General features: G+C 64.2%; 4 protein-coding genes across 4 annotated transcripts; 2 read left to right on the plus strand and 2 right to left on the minus strand.

Annotated features, from left to right (window-relative positions):
- Window positions 1-1,898: 1,898 nt before the first annotated feature.
- BCAR1 (BCAR1 scaffold protein, Cas family member) lies at window positions 1,899-8,116 on the plus strand. The gene is given in 7 exon segments (XM_068202836.1): window positions 1,899-1,992; window positions 1,995-2,935; window positions 4,140-4,301; window positions 4,527-4,631; window positions 5,046-6,194; window positions 6,396-6,485; window positions 6,823-8,116. Coding segments are annotated over 7 exon segments (3,042 nt in total). The 5' UTR covers window positions 1,899-1,913; the 3' UTR covers window positions 7,339-8,116.
- LOC137481259 (probable D-lactate dehydrogenase, mitochondrial) lies at window positions 7,079-9,603 on the minus strand. Its single transcript, XM_068202845.1, has 4 exons — window positions 9,458-9,603; window positions 9,231-9,343; window positions 8,841-8,982; window positions 7,079-8,757 (listed from the first exon to the last, which is right to left on the minus strand). The coding sequence occupies exons 1-4, from the start codon at window positions 9,545-9,547 to the stop codon at window positions 8,566-8,568; spliced, it is 537 nt and encodes a 178-aa protein (XP_068058946.1). The 5' UTR covers window positions 9,548-9,603; the 3' UTR covers window positions 7,079-8,565.
- A 612-nt stretch (window positions 9,604-10,215) lies between these two features.
- LOC137480976 (chymotrypsinogen 2-like) lies at window positions 10,216-12,394 on the minus strand. Its single transcript, XM_068202431.1, has 7 exons — window positions 12,305-12,394; window positions 12,079-12,182; window positions 11,880-11,959; window positions 11,688-11,766; window positions 10,999-11,179; window positions 10,471-10,604; window positions 10,216-10,396 (listed from the first exon to the last, which is right to left on the minus strand). The coding sequence occupies exons 1-7, from the start codon at window positions 12,369-12,371 to the stop codon at window positions 10,235-10,237; spliced, it is 807 nt and encodes a 268-aa protein (XP_068058532.1). The 5' UTR covers window positions 12,372-12,394; the 3' UTR covers window positions 10,216-10,234.
- A 664-nt stretch (window positions 12,395-13,058) lies between these two features.
- LOC137480978 (chymotrypsinogen 2-like) lies at window positions 13,059-15,237 on the plus strand. Its single transcript, XM_068202432.1, has 7 exons — window positions 13,059-13,148; window positions 13,271-13,374; window positions 13,494-13,573; window positions 13,687-13,765; window positions 14,274-14,454; window positions 14,849-14,982; window positions 15,057-15,237. The coding sequence occupies exons 1-7, from the start codon at window positions 13,082-13,084 to the stop codon at window positions 15,216-15,218; spliced, it is 807 nt and encodes a 268-aa protein (XP_068058533.1). The 5' UTR covers window positions 13,059-13,081; the 3' UTR covers window positions 15,219-15,237.
- Window positions 15,238-15,822: the final 585 nt, after the last annotated feature.

Below are 15,822 nucleotides of genomic sequence, written 5' to 3' on the forward strand. Positions count from 1 at the left end.
ACTCCCTGTGCCCAGTGTCACACTCCCTGTGCCCAGTGTCACACTCTCCCTGTGCCCAGTGTCACACACTCCCTGCCCAGTGTCACTCTCCCTGTGCCCAGTGTCACACTCTCCCTGTGCCCAGTGTCACACTCCCTGCCCAGTGTCACTCTCCCTGTGCCCAGTGTCACTCTCCCTGTGCCCAGTGTCACACTCTCCCTGTGCCCAGTGTCACTCTCCCTGTGCCCAGTGTCACACTCTCCCTGTGCCCAGTGTCACACACTCCCTGCCCAGTGTCACACTCCCTGTGCCCAGTGTCACTCTCCCTGTGCCCAGTGTCATACTCCCTGTGCCCAGTGTCACACTCTCCCTGTGCCCAGTGTCACACACTCCCTGTGCCCAGTGTCACACCCCCTGTGCCCAGTGTCACACTCCCTGTGCCCAGTGTCACACTCCCTGTGCCCAGTGTCACACTCTCCCTGTGCCCAGTGTCACACACTCCCTGCCCAGTGTCACTCTCCCTGTGCCCAGTGTCACACTCTCCCTGTGCCCAGTGTCACACTCCCTGCCCAGTGTCACTCTCCCTGTGCCCAGTGTCACTCTCCCTGTGCCCAGTGTCACACTCTCCCTGTGCCCAGTGTCACTCTCCCTGTGCCCAGTGTCACACTCTCCCTGTGCCCAGTGTCACACACTCCCTGCCCAGTGTCACACTCCCTGTGCCCAGTGTCACTCTCCCTGTGCCCAGTGTCATACTCCCTGTGCCCAGTGTCACTCTCCCTGTGCCCAGTGTCACTCTCCCTGTGCCCAGTGTCACTCTCTCCCTGTGCCCAGTGTCACTCTCCCTGTGCCCAGTGTCACACTCTCCCTGTGCCCAGTGTCACTCTCCCTGTGCCCAGTGTCACACACCCCCTGTGCCCAGTGTCACACTCTCCCTGTGCCCAGTGTCACACTCTCCCTGTGCCCAGTGTCACACACTCCCTGTGCCCAGTGTCACACACTCCCTGTGCCCAGTGTCACTCTCCCTGTGCCCAGTGTCACACTCCCTGTGCCCAGTGTCACACTCCCTGTGCCCAGTGTCACACTCTCCCTGTGCCCAGTGTCACTCTCCCTGTGCCCAGTGTCACACTCCCTGTGCCCAGTGTCACTCTCCCTGTGCCCAGTGTCACCTTTACACACGCGTTGCTCACTCTGCGCCTGCCCCGCCCCTCGCCGGAGGCCCCGCCCCTTTCCCCGCCCCGTCCTTGGCCCCGCCTCCCGGGCGGGCGCAGCCAATGGGGGCGGGCGGAGCGGCCGGGCCGGGCGCGCGCGGCGCTATAACGATCCCTACGGCGCCGCCGCCGCCCGCGCGCCCCGGCCCCGCCGCCCCCGGCCCGGCCCGGCCCTCGGCCCCGCACCCGGCCCGCTGCGGCCGGAGCGGCCCCGCGGGAAGATGAACTACCTGGTGAGCGGGGGCACGGGGGAGGACACGGGGGCGTGTGCGGGGACAGGTAGGGCGCGGGGAACGGCTGCTGGGGGGGCCCTATTGGAGGAGGAGGACGAGGAGGAGGAGGAAGGCCTCAGCGCCCTCACCGCTCGGCCCGGGCAGGGCCTCTCCTGTGCGGCCGATCCCACTGGCGTGACCTTGGCCGAGCTCCCCCGCTCCGAGACGGCCAGGCCTTGCCTGCCCCCCTCCCTCCTGGCGGGTCAGGGCGCTGCGGGACTCGCGGGGGCCCAACGGGGCCAGGGGCCTCCCCAGGCCTCCGCCCCGCCGGGCGGGGCGGCACCGGCGGCGGGCAGGGCCGCGGGACAGCCGGGAGTCCGGCCCTGCCATCCCGGGCGAGCCGCGACCTGTCCCGCCGCCTCGGCCCCGAGTAACGCTGGCAGGTGCCGCCGAGGCCCGGCTCGGGGACCCCGCGGGACAGAAGGGGCCCGGGACCGACGACGGGTGCCGTGCGATGGCCACGGCCACGGCTGACTCACCGCCCCGGCACTTCCTCCCAGTCGGCGGAGGGAAGGGGCGGGAGAGGCAGAGGAGGCCCCCCGAAACCGGGGAGGCGGAAGGGCCCGGCCCCTTCCCAGCACCACCTCTGGGAAGGGTGGGTTTTGCTCCAGCGAGGAATCCCGCGGTGGCTGGAACGGGGAGATCCAGCTGGCGGGTACTGCGCGGCGAAGCCCCCGGCCCGCGGGGCTCCGTCCCGGTGCTGAGCTGCCGCCCCGCATCGCCGGGATGACGCCCCACCGGCCGGCGGGGCCCGGCTCACCGCCCCGGCGCGGGGCTCTCTTCCAGAACGTGCTGGCCAAGGCGCTGTACGACAACGTGGCCGAGTCCCCGGACGAGCTCTCCTTCCGCAAGGGCGACATCATGACGGTGCTGGAGCGCAACACGCAGGGGCTGGATGGCTGGTGGCTCTGTTCGCTCCATGGCCGGCAGGGCATCGTTCCCGGGAACCGCCTCAAGATTCTCGTGGGGATGTACGACAAGAAGCAGCCGCAGCAACAAGCGCCTGCCCCGGCACAGGGGCAGGCACCGCCGCAGCCATCTGTACCCCAGTCGTCTCTGCCCTTCCACCACCAAGGGAGCTACACCCCGCTGTCACCCGCCTCGCAGTACACCCCCATGCACCCTGCTTATGCCCCCCAAGGAGACAATGTCTATCTGATGCCAGTCCCCAACAAGGGACAGCAGGGTCTGTACCCGGGCTCAGCACCCACTGGACAGTTTCCTCCTGCCCCAGCTAAGCAGCCTTCCACCTACCCAAAGCAGGCACCTCCCCATACCTTCCCCAACCCCGGCCAGGAAATCTATCAGGTTCCCCCCTCCCTGGGCCAGGCAGCAGAGGTGTACCCAGGGGGCTCTGCTAGTCCCCCCCAGGATGTCTACCAGGTTCCTCCCTCAGCTGGTCAGGCTCAAGAAATCTACCAGGTGCCGCCGTCATTGGACATGAGGAGCTGGGAAGGGCACAAGCCCCAGGGAAAGGTAGGATGGCGAGACTGGAGTGGGAGTGTGTTGTGTTTGTGGGGTGCTCTGTGGTCCTTGGGTACAAGTGGGCACAGCTTGGACTTCTCAGCTTGCTACGCTTGGAGCAGGCAGCCCATGTGCCCATTTCTGGGATTGTGTGGGTATCCTTACCCGCATTGCTGGCAGGAGTGGGTGCACTGGAGAGTCCCTGCAGTGGCTGAGGTGCCCTGGTTGGTGTGAGCTACCCCTCTTGGGGCTGGCAATCATTCAGCACTCTGGTCCTTGTGGTCTCTTACGTGGGTTCTGCTGGTGTCACCCAGGGCATGGCGGTGTGTTTGGTATGGGCACAGAGTGTTGGTAACCCAAGAGCTATTTTGGGATGCCAGGTTTTGGAGCTGTGGAAGGAGCTGTGGTACCCAGCACAGTGCTGTGAGATTTTGCTCCTCCTGGGAGCACACACAGGAACAGACAGGCAGTGCCAGCATTTCCCGACTGTGCCAGGCAGCCTGCCAGTACTTGCTAGGTACACTGGTGAGGCAAGAGTGAGCCACCAGGCTGTCCCCAGCATGGAGCCTAACAGCTCCATCCCGGATACCAGCCTCCTTCTGGCTCTGCCCCTACCCTGGCACGTCATCCCCAGGAAGAGGAGTGAGGTGCTTTCAGTATCGTGTTTTCCAGGAAGGCTACTCCAACTCATACCCCTGGGAAGCAGCCAGTGAGGGGAGGGAGCTGCCAAATCACAGCCAGGGCACAAGGAACATCCAAAAAGGAAGAACCAGCCCAACACCTCAGCCCTCCTTGGCACTGGTTGGGCAGGGTGCCATTACCCTCTGGGTTTGGTTATTTTCCGCTCTGGTGTCACCCTGAAATGACCCATTCAGGCTGAGAGCTGTGGGTAGGGAGGGATCTCCAGGCATTGGCAGACCCCAGCCCATGCCTGGATCAGCCGTTTCTTTCTGCATGCCACGGCTGTGCCGGCCGGGCTTTGTCTCTCGCTGAGACTCTATCACCGCTATAAATAACCGGTGATATCATCCCGGCATCGCCGCACACCCGGCCGGGGAGCGCCCTCCCGTGGCACCGGGCAGACCCTAATTCCAGGCAGTCCAGTACAGAATCCAGCAACCATCCTCTCTCTGGCCCTGTTGCTGGGTTTTGGGGGAATGATGCAGGGTGGGAGATGCTCGGTAGTGCCCACATCATGTCTTTTCCCTCTTTCCAGGTGCTGGTGCCCACCCGTGTTGGCCAGGTGTATGTCTATGACTCCCCCAAGGGTGAGCAGGTTGAGTACGATTTCCCTCGTCACCTAATCTCCACGGGCTCCCAGGAGATCTATGATGTGCCACCTGTCCGAGGAGGGGTCCCGAGCCAGTTCAGCCAGGAGGTGAGGCTGCTTGGGGTGTCAGGGAAATCTCTGTATCTGCCCTTAAGAATGGGAGATCCCCCCCAGGTCACAGCCTGAGATCCATACCAGGCTAAATTGCACCCAAAACTACTTCACGGACCTCAGTGCCACTTCTGAGCACCTCCACCATTCCCAGCTGGTCCCTGAGAGGAGGTGGGTGGCCATACCATCTCTGACACATCATCCTGTGTTCCCCCCCTCCAGGTCTATGACACTCCTCCCATGGCAGTGAAGGGTCCCAATGGGCAGGACCCGGGGCAAGAGATCTATGACGTTCCCCCCAGCGTGGAGAAGAACTTGCACCAAACTGTAAGTGCTACTGGGAAGCTCCCAGCTTCTTTGTGTAAGAGTGACAAACAGATTTTTGCAAGGAGAAAAGTAATTTACTAGATCAGTCTCCCCAGAGATGTGGTGATGTCCCTGATGCTGGAGGCTTTCAGAGTGCCAAGGAATGGGTTGCTGGATGTTCACATCCAGGGATGAGGTTGGACCAGATGATCTTTCAAAGTCCCTTCTAACCTGGGCTGCTCTAGGATTTTTTGCTTCCTGGCCCAAAGGGCAGGGGCACCCCTGGGTTGCATGGCTTCATCCCAGTGCCGTCTTGGATGCTCAGTGCTGGCACTTGCATGCCCTGCAGCTTGGGGCAGCCTGCCTGCATCTCCGTACCTGCCCCAGGCCACCTCTCCCAGCAGTACTGACAGTGCCACTGCTCTGCCCTTGCAGGTGTACGATGTCCCCCCCTCAGTGAGCAAGGACGTGCCCGACGGCCCAGCACGGGAGGAGACCTACGATGTGCCACCCGCCTTTGCCAAGCAGAAGGCCTTCGACCCCTCCCGCCACCCCCTCATCCTGGCCCAGCAGGAGACCTACTTGCCAGAGGATGTCTACGATGTGCCCCCAGCAGCTGGGAAAGGTGCTCCTGAGCTGCCACTCTCCCATGAGATCTACGATGTGCCCCCCAGCCTCAAGAAGCTGGGGGGATCCACCTTCCCCTCCCAGGAGGTGTACGATGTGCCCCGGGACCTGCACGCCCCAGGCAAGGGCTCTGTGGACACAGAGGGCGAGTACATCTACGATGTCCCACCGCAAGTAGACCGTGAGGCCAAGGGTGCTGATGCCAAGCGCCTTTCGGCTTCCAGCACAGGCAGCACCCGCAGCAACATCTCCACATCCTCGCTGGATGTGGTGCCTGTGAAGGAGCCGGCTAAGGGAGCCGGCAAGGAGTTCTCCCTGGACTTGGATGCCGCCATGGAGACACTGGCCAAGCTCCAGAGTGGCGTCAGCAGCGCTGTCTCCTACCTCATGTCCTTTATCAGCACCAACTGGCGCAGCCCCGAGCACATGGAGGCCAATGCTGCCAACATCCGTGGGGCAGCCGAGGGTGTCCGGACAGCCCTCCGGGACCTGCTGGAGTTTGCCCGGGGGGCAGTGGGCAATGCTGCCCAGGCCTCTGACCGCTCCCTCTACACGAAGCTCAGCAAGCAGCTGCAGAAGATGGAGGAGGTCTACCAGGCTCTGGCAAGGCACGGCCAAGCGCTGGACGCTTGCCACTGGGCCCCCAGTGCTCTGGCCAGCAGCAAGCCAGGCACAGATGACTTGGAGCACTTCATCATGCACTCACGTGGTGTTCCTGATGACACTAAGCAGTTGGCTTCCTTCCTGCATGGCAATGCCTCCCTTCTCTTCAAACGGACAAAGCCGGCGGTGGAGAGTGGTGGCCATGGGCCCCCTCACCCCTCCGACAAGGCCAGCAGCATCCAGTCACGGCCCCTGCCCTCCCCTCCCAAGTTGCTGGCCCAGGAGTCACCTGACGGGCCCTACGAGAACAGCGAGAGCGGCTGGATGGAGGATTATGACTATGTCCATCTCCAGGTGGGCACGGGTATGGGGGCTGCTTCCCACAGGGAGCATTTATGTCTCTGGCATAGGGGGAGTTAGGCAGCTCTGCTTCTGCCTATGTTTTGCTCTTAACCTCCAGCCTGAGGGCTTTGTGGACCAGGGATGTCCCAGGGCAGGTGGAGGCTCTCTGGTAAGACTGATGTTGCTGACCCCTTCCATGTCATGCCCCTGCAGGGCAAGGAGGAGTTTGAGAAGACCCAGAAGGAGCTCCTGGAGAAAGGCAACATCATCCGGCAGAGCAAGGACCAGCTGGAGCACCAGCAGGTAAGGGCACTGGGCCAGGCAGGTGGGTGCTGCTGTGCACAGGACCTTGTGTCTTGATTCCTTTGTAGCCTCTGCTGCTGGTCTGACCACAGCCCTCTTCCCTGGATGTTCTCATGGTGCGTTCTACCTTGCCTTCCATACCAGTGCTATGCCAGTAAAGAGGAGAGTAGGCACCTTGATCCCGTAGAGGAGCCTGGCATGGCTGTCCTGGGGCTGGCGCTGTCTCTCACTGTGTTCCCTGGGGCTGGTGGCCATGGCCAGCTGTGCTGGTGGCTCCATGGAGGGGAGCAGGTGCTGGCTCAATGGCCACCCTGCCCCATGCCTGTCTCTTCCACAGCTGAAGCAGTTTGAACGGCTGGAGCAGGAGGTGACGCGCCCCATCGACAACGACTTGTCCAATTGGAGCCCCCCCCAGCACTACAGCCCCGCACGGGGCAGTGGGACACTGTGTCCTGCTGACCGCCAGCTCCTCCTCTTCTACCTGGAGCAGTGCGAGGCCAACCTCACCACGCTCACCAACGCTGTCGATGCCTTTTTCACTGCTGTCAGCACCAACCAACCTCCCAAGATCTTTGTGGCCCACAGCAAGTTTGTCATCCTCAGTGCCCACAAGCTCGTCTTTATTGGGGACACGCTGTCCCGCCAGGCCAAGGCCCAGGACGTCCAGCACAAGGTGATGCACTACAGCAACCTCCTTTGTGAGATGCTCAAGGAGATCGTGATGACCACCAAGGCGGCTGCCCTCCACTACCCATCTCCTTCCGCCTCCAAGGACATGGTGGAGCGTGTCAAGGACCTCGCCAACAGCACACAGCAGTTCAGGATGGTGCTGGGCCAGCTGGCAGCCATGTGATGGCCTCAGAGCCACTGTCCCCACTCTCTGGCCCCCATCCCCAGACACACATTTCCCTCCATGCAAGTCCTCTCCACCTGGTGTAAGCAGACATGTACATAGAGACTCCCACGCGCACCGGGGGGCTGGGGCTCTGTGGGAACAGAGGTGAGGGGCTGCAGCCATCATACCCCTTCCTCCTCCCTCTGGCCAGGGGCCAGGAATGGTTGGAGCTGTGCCCATTATGAAGCAAAGCTGGGAGATGGGTCTATGTCCACTCCTTCCCCACTCCTCTCTGCATACAACACTGGCAGTCATTTTCTGGGCTGAGGGGCATGGGGCCATGTCCCTGGTGAGTCAAAGATGTGCCTGGCAATTTGAGATGTCCTTTGTGATGCTGTGGCTGCTCTGCTCTTGGGAGGACTCTATGGTGCACTCTGGAGAACTGCATGGTGGCCAGGAGATTCTAATGGTGTGGAAGCCATCCCCTGTGATGGTGGGACGGTGTGACAGAGATGGGTTGTACTGTCCCCTTGTGTGCTGGAGGCTGGGGATAAGGGTCCCCATGGGGTTTAGGGGTGGTGGGGAGCTGCTGGGGCAGGAAGGGGCTAACTTGTGCGTTCTCACGTCTCGGGTTGTGCTACAGTACCAGCTGTAACCGAAACGCGAACCGAAATTGGTGCCTTTTGAACACAGGGGCAGCTTCCGCTGGTTCCCGGAGCTACCACGTGGCAGTCCCCTCCAAAACTTGGCCCCAAGTCCCTCAGCAGTATAAAGATTTGCCTAGAAACACCCCTTATCTGCTGGGTATCTGCGTGTGTTGCTGGGGTGAGGGAGAGGCTCTGTGGCCAGGCTGGGGAGACCCTGCCCTCCTAGAAGATCTCCTAGCCTTTGGAGACTGCTGGTGCACAGAGGGTTAATGGGACACAAGGGATGGGCCTATGAGGGTTGGGGGTGGCAGTGCAGGGCGCTGGAGCCACATGACACCAGAAAAAGTATGAGATGAATGTCCCTCACAGCACCTTGCCAGGGGCCACGGTCACCATGGGACCTATGGGTTTGGGGTGGCAGAGAGGATGGTAGCATGTGATACCAAGCATTCTTGCTCCTGGCTGTCACTCCCTTCCAGAACCTCAGAAACCATGGCACCCTTGGTCCTAGAGGCACCTCTGCTACTGCCCTGGCATCAGCACACCTGTGGACACCCCAAAATCTGCAGCTCCTCAAGTGTGTCCTCATCACCAGCCCCTACATTGCTGTCACCCCCAGCCCCATGACTCCCCCCACGGCCACGGTACCGACAGGGAACCAGAGCCCGGTGCCACGCAGGTGCTTATTGAGGGCCTTGCGGGTGACACCTGGCTCCACTGTCACTGAGAAGTCCTCGAGGCTCAGCTCTGCGATGGCGTCCATGCGGCTCAGGTCAAAGCAGACACCGCCCTGGCACAGGGGCACCTGAGAGTCTGGGCACGGCCGGGCACCGAGAGCCCCTGGGGGGTCAGAGGTGCCGGGGGAGCCGATACCTGCACGGCATTGACGCCTCCTTCCAGGCCGGTACCGGTGCCGAAGGGCACCATGGGCACACGGCAGCGGTGACAGAGGGCTGCCAGCTCCTGCACCTGCCCCACCGCCTGGGGCCACACCACGACGTCCGGGGGGGCACAGCTGGGGGCCAGGCAGCACCGCTGACCAACTGACTTAACCACTTGACCCTCCCCGTGGCCCCTTCCCCAGCCCGGCACTTGTCACATGCCCCTTCCCTTCCCCGCGGCCCCTTGTCTACCCAAATAGTTCCCATCCTCGGACCCGGCCCCTCCCCTACGCCCCTTCCCCTTCCAATGGCTCTTCCCTTCCCTATGACCCTTCCCACGGCCCTGCCCCTCCCCAGGGGTCCCAGCTCCAGGGGCACTCACGGGTGCATGGACTCATCGTGGCCGTGCTGCTCCCGCACCGCGGTGGCCGTGGAGACACTGGGGGCCCCCACCACGGCCCTCAGGGCCTCCACGAAGTCAGGGGGCAGCGAGGGCTGCGGGGGGGACAACGGGGACGCGTCAGGGACGCCCTGGGGCGGGTCTGATCGCGGGCACGAGGCCAGGTGGCCCCGTCAGGACCTGAGTGGCCTTTGGAGCCCCGGCCCCACCTTGGAGCAGCAGCTGCGGCGCCCCAGGGCTGCCGCCAGCGCCGGCACCCTCCGCAGGGCCATGTTGCAACGGGACAAGAACGGGAACATGGGAACTGCACAGGACCGGGACACTGCCCTCCCCCGCAGCCTGTCTGTCCCTCCCCCACACTGACACCTTAAGGTGGCTCCAGCCACACGCGACTGTGTCCCTGGCGGAGGGACCCGGCTCCCACCAGTGCCTCTGGTCATGATCCCATGCTGTCCCCTGCCTGGGCGCAGTCACTGCATGCACCGTGGCCCCCACCCTCAGGCTGTCCCCATGCCTGCTCAAGTATCCCCGCAGCTGCTCAGGGGTCCGTGACCCCACAGGAGACCACATGTCCCCACGCTCCTCCCCTCCCAACAGGAGTCACCGCGTTCCCCCGTCCATCTGTCCCCATTCCCAGTCAGGGGTCCCCATGCCCCCTGTCCCTCTGTTCCCATGTGCAGCCAGGTTTCCCCATTCAGGCACAGGAGTCACCACGTCCCCCTGTCCATCTGTGCCCATTCCCAAGCACGTGTGCCCGAGTCCCCCTGTCCATCTGTCCCCTTTCCCAGCCAGGTGTCCCCATGCCGCTCTTCGCTCCTGGACAGGTGTCCTCATGCCCAGAGAACTGACCCCAGCCCACCGCATGCCCCCATCCTCAGCCGGGGGTCTGCCGGCCGCCCGCCTGCCCCGTGCCCCGCTCCCGTCCGTCCCGGCAATGGTGACAAGGACACAGTGTGCTCCGGGGGTGGCAGCGTTTATTGCAGGCCTCAGTTGGCCTCCAGGATGGAGTCGATCCAGTTGCGGAGCTTGGTGACGCGGGCGTACACGCCGGGCGTCTTGGTGTCGCAGGTGCTGCTGCCCCAGGAGACGATGCCCACCAGGTTCCAGGCGCCGTCCTTCTGGCACACCAGCGGGCCCCCGGAGTCGCCCTGCACGGGGCAGCGGGTGAGCGCCGGGGCGGGGCCCGGGGGCGCCGCGGGCAGCGGGGGCCGGGGGCACGTACCATGCAGGAAGAGGCTCCGTCGGCGCCGGCACAGACCATCACGTCGCGGATGCGGAAGCCCCAGAACTTCTTGCACTGGGTGTTGGTGAGCAAGGGCAGAGCCGCCTGCTGCAGCACCGCCGGCGTGTTCGAGGCTGCGGGGGGCGGGGGGCGTCAGCGCCGCCACCGGCACCGGGAGCGGAGCGGGAAGGGGAAAAGGGCTGGCACGGGGAGGGCGGGACCAGGAGGACAGGACCGTGATGACGGTGGAGACGGGGACAGGATTGGGTCGGGGCTGGGGATTGGTGATGGGGATGAGGAATGGGACTGGGACAAAGATGGGGATATGGGAATGGGATGGAGATTCAGATTCAGATTTGCATGGGGATCTGGATGGGAGATTGCCATGAGCATTATGCTTCAGATGAGGACGGGGACTAAGCATATGGATGAGGAAGGGGACAGGGAAGACAGCGGACAAGGATGGGGATGGGTATTTGGATGAGGCAGGGGACAGGAATGGGGATGGGGACAAGAAAGTGCAGTTACCGCTGGAGTCAGTGAGCCCCCAGCCAGTGGTGACGCAGGTCATTCCCCCTGGGAATTCGTCAGTGGCCTTGGGCAGGCAGACGGGGGACACGCGATCCGACAGCTGCGCCGGAGTGGCCAGTTTGATCAGGGTGATGTCGTCGTGGATGGTCAGCATGTTGAACTTGGGGTTCTTGAAGACCTGAAGCACGCAGCACTGCTCTCAGCACCTGCACCCCCTGCCAGGGTGCCGGGCACTGGGCACTCCACAGGGATCAGTAGGGACCTTGGGGACCAGTGGGGACCCCGGGGGTTGCTCCTGTGGGTCCCATGATGGAAAGGTGTCTGGGTTGCAGGGCTCAGTCCCTGGGACGCTGGGGAGCAGGGACACCCCAGGTCACGTCCCCTGCCCTGGGATGAAATGGACCCTGAGGCCTGAACCCCTATCCCTTGGGAGTTCCTGGGAACATGGGGACATCCCGGGGACCTGACCTGAGGGACGAGTGGGAGCAGGGACACCCCAGGGGACTGCAGTGCAGGGATCTGGGACATCATGGACACGCCAGGGAACCCTGACCCTCAGGATAAGCGGAACCGGGGACTCCTCAGGAACACAAACCCCAGGACAAGGGGGACCCGGACATAAGCCCCCAGGCCGCCCGTGGTGGCTGTGGGATCCCGCAGGCACACGGACCCCGCCCCGGAGGTACCTTCTCGATTTTCAGTTCCTGCTGATCAGGGCCGGGTGCGTCCTGGTCGTAGGCGCCCACCACCACGGTGTCGGTTTTCCTGGGCACAGGCAGGCACTGAGCACGGGACACCGGCACGGGGACAGCGGGTTCCCTGGGCACCCTGTGCCCGTGCCCAGCCCCGGCCCGGCCGGCAGCAGAGCCGGTGCCTACCTGACGCCGCAGTGGGCAGCGGTGACCACCCAGTTCTCGCTGATCAGGGACCCGCCGCAGAAGTGGAAGCCGTTGTTGCGCTGGTGGGGAGAGCTGGCCTCAGCACCCGGCACCGTCGCCGGCACCACCGCCGGCGTGCTCCGTGCCCGGCCCCCCACACGGCACCCACCCCTGCCCCCGGCCTGCCTCGGGCTCTCACCTGGAGGGACACCTGCCATGGCCAGGACCCTGCCACCGCCGCCTCCCCGTTGACAATGCGGTTGTAGCCACGGATGACGGGTGTGATGGCGGGCACGCCGCACTCTGCGGGGCACAGGTGGCCGTGGGACGGCGGCTCCTGCCACCCCAGCCACATGTCCCCTCTCCACCACTCCCAAACGCCCGAGCCCCGAGCCCGCCCCACCAAGCCCCACGACCCCACGCACTCTCAGGGAGGGCGGCACGGGCAAAGCCCACCAGCGCCAGGCAGCTCAACACCCACAGCAGAGCCATTGCCACTTGTGAGGACAGACCTGCCTGGCACCTGGTGGCTCTTATATGCACCCCTGGGCACCTCCCCGCTGCCGCTGGCCTTGCCACCACGGCCTTGGGAGATAGTGTGGCAGCTGGAACTTCTCCAGGAAGTAGCCTGGGAGCGTGGCACCTGGAGCCAGTATCCGTGGCTATGGCTGTGGGGCATATTCCAGCTGGCCCATGTCCTTCATAATTGGGGTCCCAGAGCTGGACACAGCACTGCATGCATGGTCTCAGCGTAGTGGAGTAGAGGAGCAGAATCCTCTCCCTTGATGTCCTGCTCAGGTTGCTGCAGTTGTTGCCAAAGATATGGTGGGGTTTTCTGGGTTGCCCACACACTTTATCATGGAGTGGTGGAGTTTGGAAGGACCACGGAGTTCTCCTAGGGCTGGGTCTACAGAGCCACTCCAGGCTGCCAACCAGATAGGGGTTCATCCAGAGGTCCAGGTCCCTGGAATGATTCCAAGGACATTTAGAAGCCAAGCTTTAGTCCAGACCAGTGCTGCCCCACAGCCATAGCCACGGATACTGGCTCCAGGTGCCACGCTCCCAGGCTACTTCCTGGAGAAGTTCCAGCTGCCACACTATCTCCCAAGGCCGTGGTGGCAAGGCCAGCGGCAGCGGGGAGGTGCCCAGGGGTGCATATAAGAGCCACCAGGTGCCAGGCAGGTCTGTCCTCACAAGTGGCAATGGCTCTGCTGTGGGTGTTGAGCTGCCTGGCGCTGGTGGGCTTTGCCCGTGCCGCCCTCCCTGAGAGTGCGTGGGGTCGTGGGGCTTGGTGGGGCGGGCTCGGGGCTCGGGCGTTCGGGAGTGGTGGAGAGGGGACATGTGGCTGGGGTGGCAGGAGCTGCCGTCCCACGGCCACCTGTGCCCCGCAGAGTGCGGCGTGCCCGCCATCACACCCGTCATCCGTGGCTACAACCGCATTGTCAACGGGGAGGCGGCGGTGGCAGGGTCCTGGCCATGGCAGGTGTCCCTCCAGGTGAGAGCCCGAGGCGGGCCGGGGGCAGGGGTGGGTGCCGTGTGGGGGGCCGGGCACGGAGCACGCCAGCGGTGGTGCCGGCGGCGGTGCCGGGTGCTGAGGGCAGCTCTCCCCACCAGCGCAACAACGGCTTCCACTTCTGCGGCGGGTCCCTGATCAGCGAGAACTGGGTGGTCACCGCTGCCCACTGCGGCGTCAGGTAGGCACCGGCTCTGCTGCCGGCCGGGCCGGGGCTGGGCACGGGCACAGGGTGCCCAGGGAACCCGCTGTCCCCGTGCCGGTGTCCCGTGCTCAGTGCCTGCCTGTGCCCAGGAAAACCGACACCGTGGTGGTGGGCGCCTACGACCAGGACGCACCCGGCCCTGATCAGCAGGAACTGAAAATCGAGAAGGTACCTCCGGGGCGGGGTCCGTGTGCCTGCGGGATCCCACAGCCACCACGGGCGGCCTGGGGGCTTATGTCCGGGTCCCCCTTGTCCTGGGGTTTGTGTTCCTGAGGAGTCCCCGGTTCCGCTTATCCTGAGGGTCAGGGTTCCCTGGCGTGTCCATGATGTCCCAGATCCCTGCACTGCAGTCCCCTGGGGTGTCCCTGCTCCCACTCGTCCCTCAGGTCAGGTCCCCGGGATGTCCCCATGTTCCCAGGAACTCCCAAGGGATAGGGGTTCAGGCCTCAGGGTCCATTTCATCCCAGGGCAGGGGACGTGACCTGGGGTGTCCCTGCTCCCCAGCGTCCCAGGGACTGAGCCCTGCAACCCAGACACCTTTCCATCATGGGACCCACAGGAGCAACCCCCGGGGTCCCCACTGGTCCCCAAGGTCCCTACTGATCCCTGTGGAGTGCCCAGTGCCCGGCACCCTGGCAGGGGGTGCAGGTGCTGAGAGCAGTGCTGCGTGCTTCAGGTCTTCAAGAACCCCAAGTTCAACATGCTGACCATCCACGACGACATCACCCTGATCAAACTGGCCACTCCGGCGCAGCTGTCGGATCGCGTGTCCCCCGTCTGCCTGCCCAAGGCCACTGACGAATTCCCAGGGGGAATGACCTGCGTCACCACTGGCTGGGGGCTCACTGACTCCAGCGGTAACTGCACTTTCTTGTCCCCATCCCCATTCCTGTCCCCTGCCTCATCCAAATACCCATCCCCATCCTTGTCCGCTGTCTTCCCTGTCCCCTTCCTCATCCATATGCTTAGTCCCCGTCCTCATCTGAAGCATAATGCTCATGGCAATCTCCCATCCAGATCCCCATGCAAATCTGAATCTGAATCTCCATCCCATTCCCATATCCCCATCTTTGTCCCAGTCCCATTCCTCATCCCCATCACCAATCCCCAGCCCCGACCCAATCCTGTCCCCGTCTCCACCGTCATCACGGTCCTGTCCTCCTGGTCCCGCCCTCCCCGTGCCAGCCCTTTTCCTCTTCCCGCTCCGCTCCCGGTGCCGGTGGCGGCGCTGACGCCCCCCGCCCCCCGCAGCCTCGAACACGCCGGCGGTGCTGCAGCAGGCGGCTCTGCCCTTGCTCACCAACACCCAGTGCAAGAAGTTCTGGGGCTTCCGCATCCGCGACGTGATGGTCTGTGCCGGCGCCGACGGAGCCTCTTCCTGCATGGTACGTGCCCCCGGCCCCCGCTGCCCGCGGCGCCCCCGGGCCCCGCCCCGGCGCTCACCCGCTGCCCCGTGCAGGGCGACTCCGGGGGCCCGCTGGTGTGCCAGAAGGACGGCGCCTGGAACCTGGTGGGCATCGTCTCCTGGGGCAGCAGCACCTGCGACACCAAGACGCCCGGCGTGTACGCCCGCGTCACCAAGCTCCGCAACTGGATCGACTCCATCCTGGAGGCCAACTGAGGCCTGCAATAAACGCTGCCACCCCCGGAGCACACTGTGTCCTTGTCACCATTGCCGGGACGGACGGGAGCGGGGCACGGGGCAGGCGGGCGGCCGGCAGACCCCCGGCTGAGGATGGGGGCATGCGGTGGGCTGGGGTCAGTTCTCTGGGCATGAGGACACCTGTCCAGGAGCGAAGAGCGGCATGGGGACACCTGGCTGGGAAAGGGGACAGATGGACAGGGGGACTCGGGCACACGTGCTTGGGAATGGGCACAGATGGACAGGGGGACGTGGTGACTCCTGTGCCTGAATGGGGAAACCTGGCTGCACATGGGAACAGAGGGACAGGGGGCATGGGGACCCCTGACTGGGAATGGGGACAGATGGACGGGGGAACGCGGTGACTCCTGTTGGGAGGGGAGGAGCGTGGGGACATGTGGTCTCCTGTGGGGTCACGGACCCCTGAGCAGCTGCGGGGATACTTGAGCAGGCATGGGGACAGCCTGAGGGTGGGGGCCACGGTGCATGCAGTGACTGCGCCCAGGCAGGGGACAGCATGGGAACACGAGCAGAGGCACTGGTGGGAGCCGGGTCCCTCCGCCAGGGACACAGTCGCGTGTGG

Source organism: Anomalospiza imberbis, chromosome 12, assembly GCF_031753505.1.
Source record: "Anomalospiza imberbis isolate Cuckoo-Finch-1a 21T00152 chromosome 12, ASM3175350v1, whole genome shotgun sequence".
NCBI classification, from domain to species: domain Eukaryota; kingdom Metazoa; phylum Chordata; class Aves; order Passeriformes; family Viduidae; genus Anomalospiza; species Anomalospiza imberbis.

Bases quoted from the DNA above. Each gene is read 5' to 3' on its own strand.
- LOC137480978 (XM_068202432.1), top strand. From the start codon at position 13,082: ATGGCTCTGCTGTGGGTGTTGAGCTGCCTGGCGCTGGTGGGCTTTGCC. The intron at 13,149-13,270 runs GTGCGTGGGGTC...TGTGCCCCGCAG, and splicing joins CCGTGCCGCCCTCCCTGAGA to AGTGCGGCGTGCCCGCCATC. The intron at 13,574-13,686 runs GTAGGCACCGGC...GCCTGTGCCCAG, and splicing joins GCTGCCCACTGCGGCGTCAG to GAAAACCGACACCGTGGTGG.
- LOC137480976 (XM_068202431.1), bottom strand. From the start codon at position 12,371: ATGGCTCTGCTGTGGGTGTTGAGCTGCCTGGCGCTGGTGGGCTTTGCC. The intron at 12,183-12,304 runs GTGCGTGGGGTC...TGTGCCCCGCAG, and splicing joins CCGTGCCGCCCTCCCTGAGA to AGTGCGGCGTGCCCGCCATC. The intron at 10,397-10,470 runs GTACGTGCCCCC...TGCCCCGTGCAG, and splicing joins ACGGAGCCTCTTCCTGCATG to GGCGACTCCGGGGGCCCGCT.
- LOC137481259 (XM_068202845.1), bottom strand. From the start codon at position 9,547: ATGTTCCCGTTCTTGTCCCGTTGCAACATGGCCCTGCGGAGGGTGCCG. The intron at 9,344-9,457 runs GTGGGGCCGGGG...TCCCCCCCGCAG, and splicing joins GCCGCAGCTGCTGCTCCAAG to CCCTCGCTGCCCCCTGACTT. The intron at 8,758-8,840 runs GTATCGGCTCCC...CCCCTGTGCCAG, and splicing joins GAGGCGTCAATGCCGTGCAG to GGCGGTGTCTGCTTTGACCT.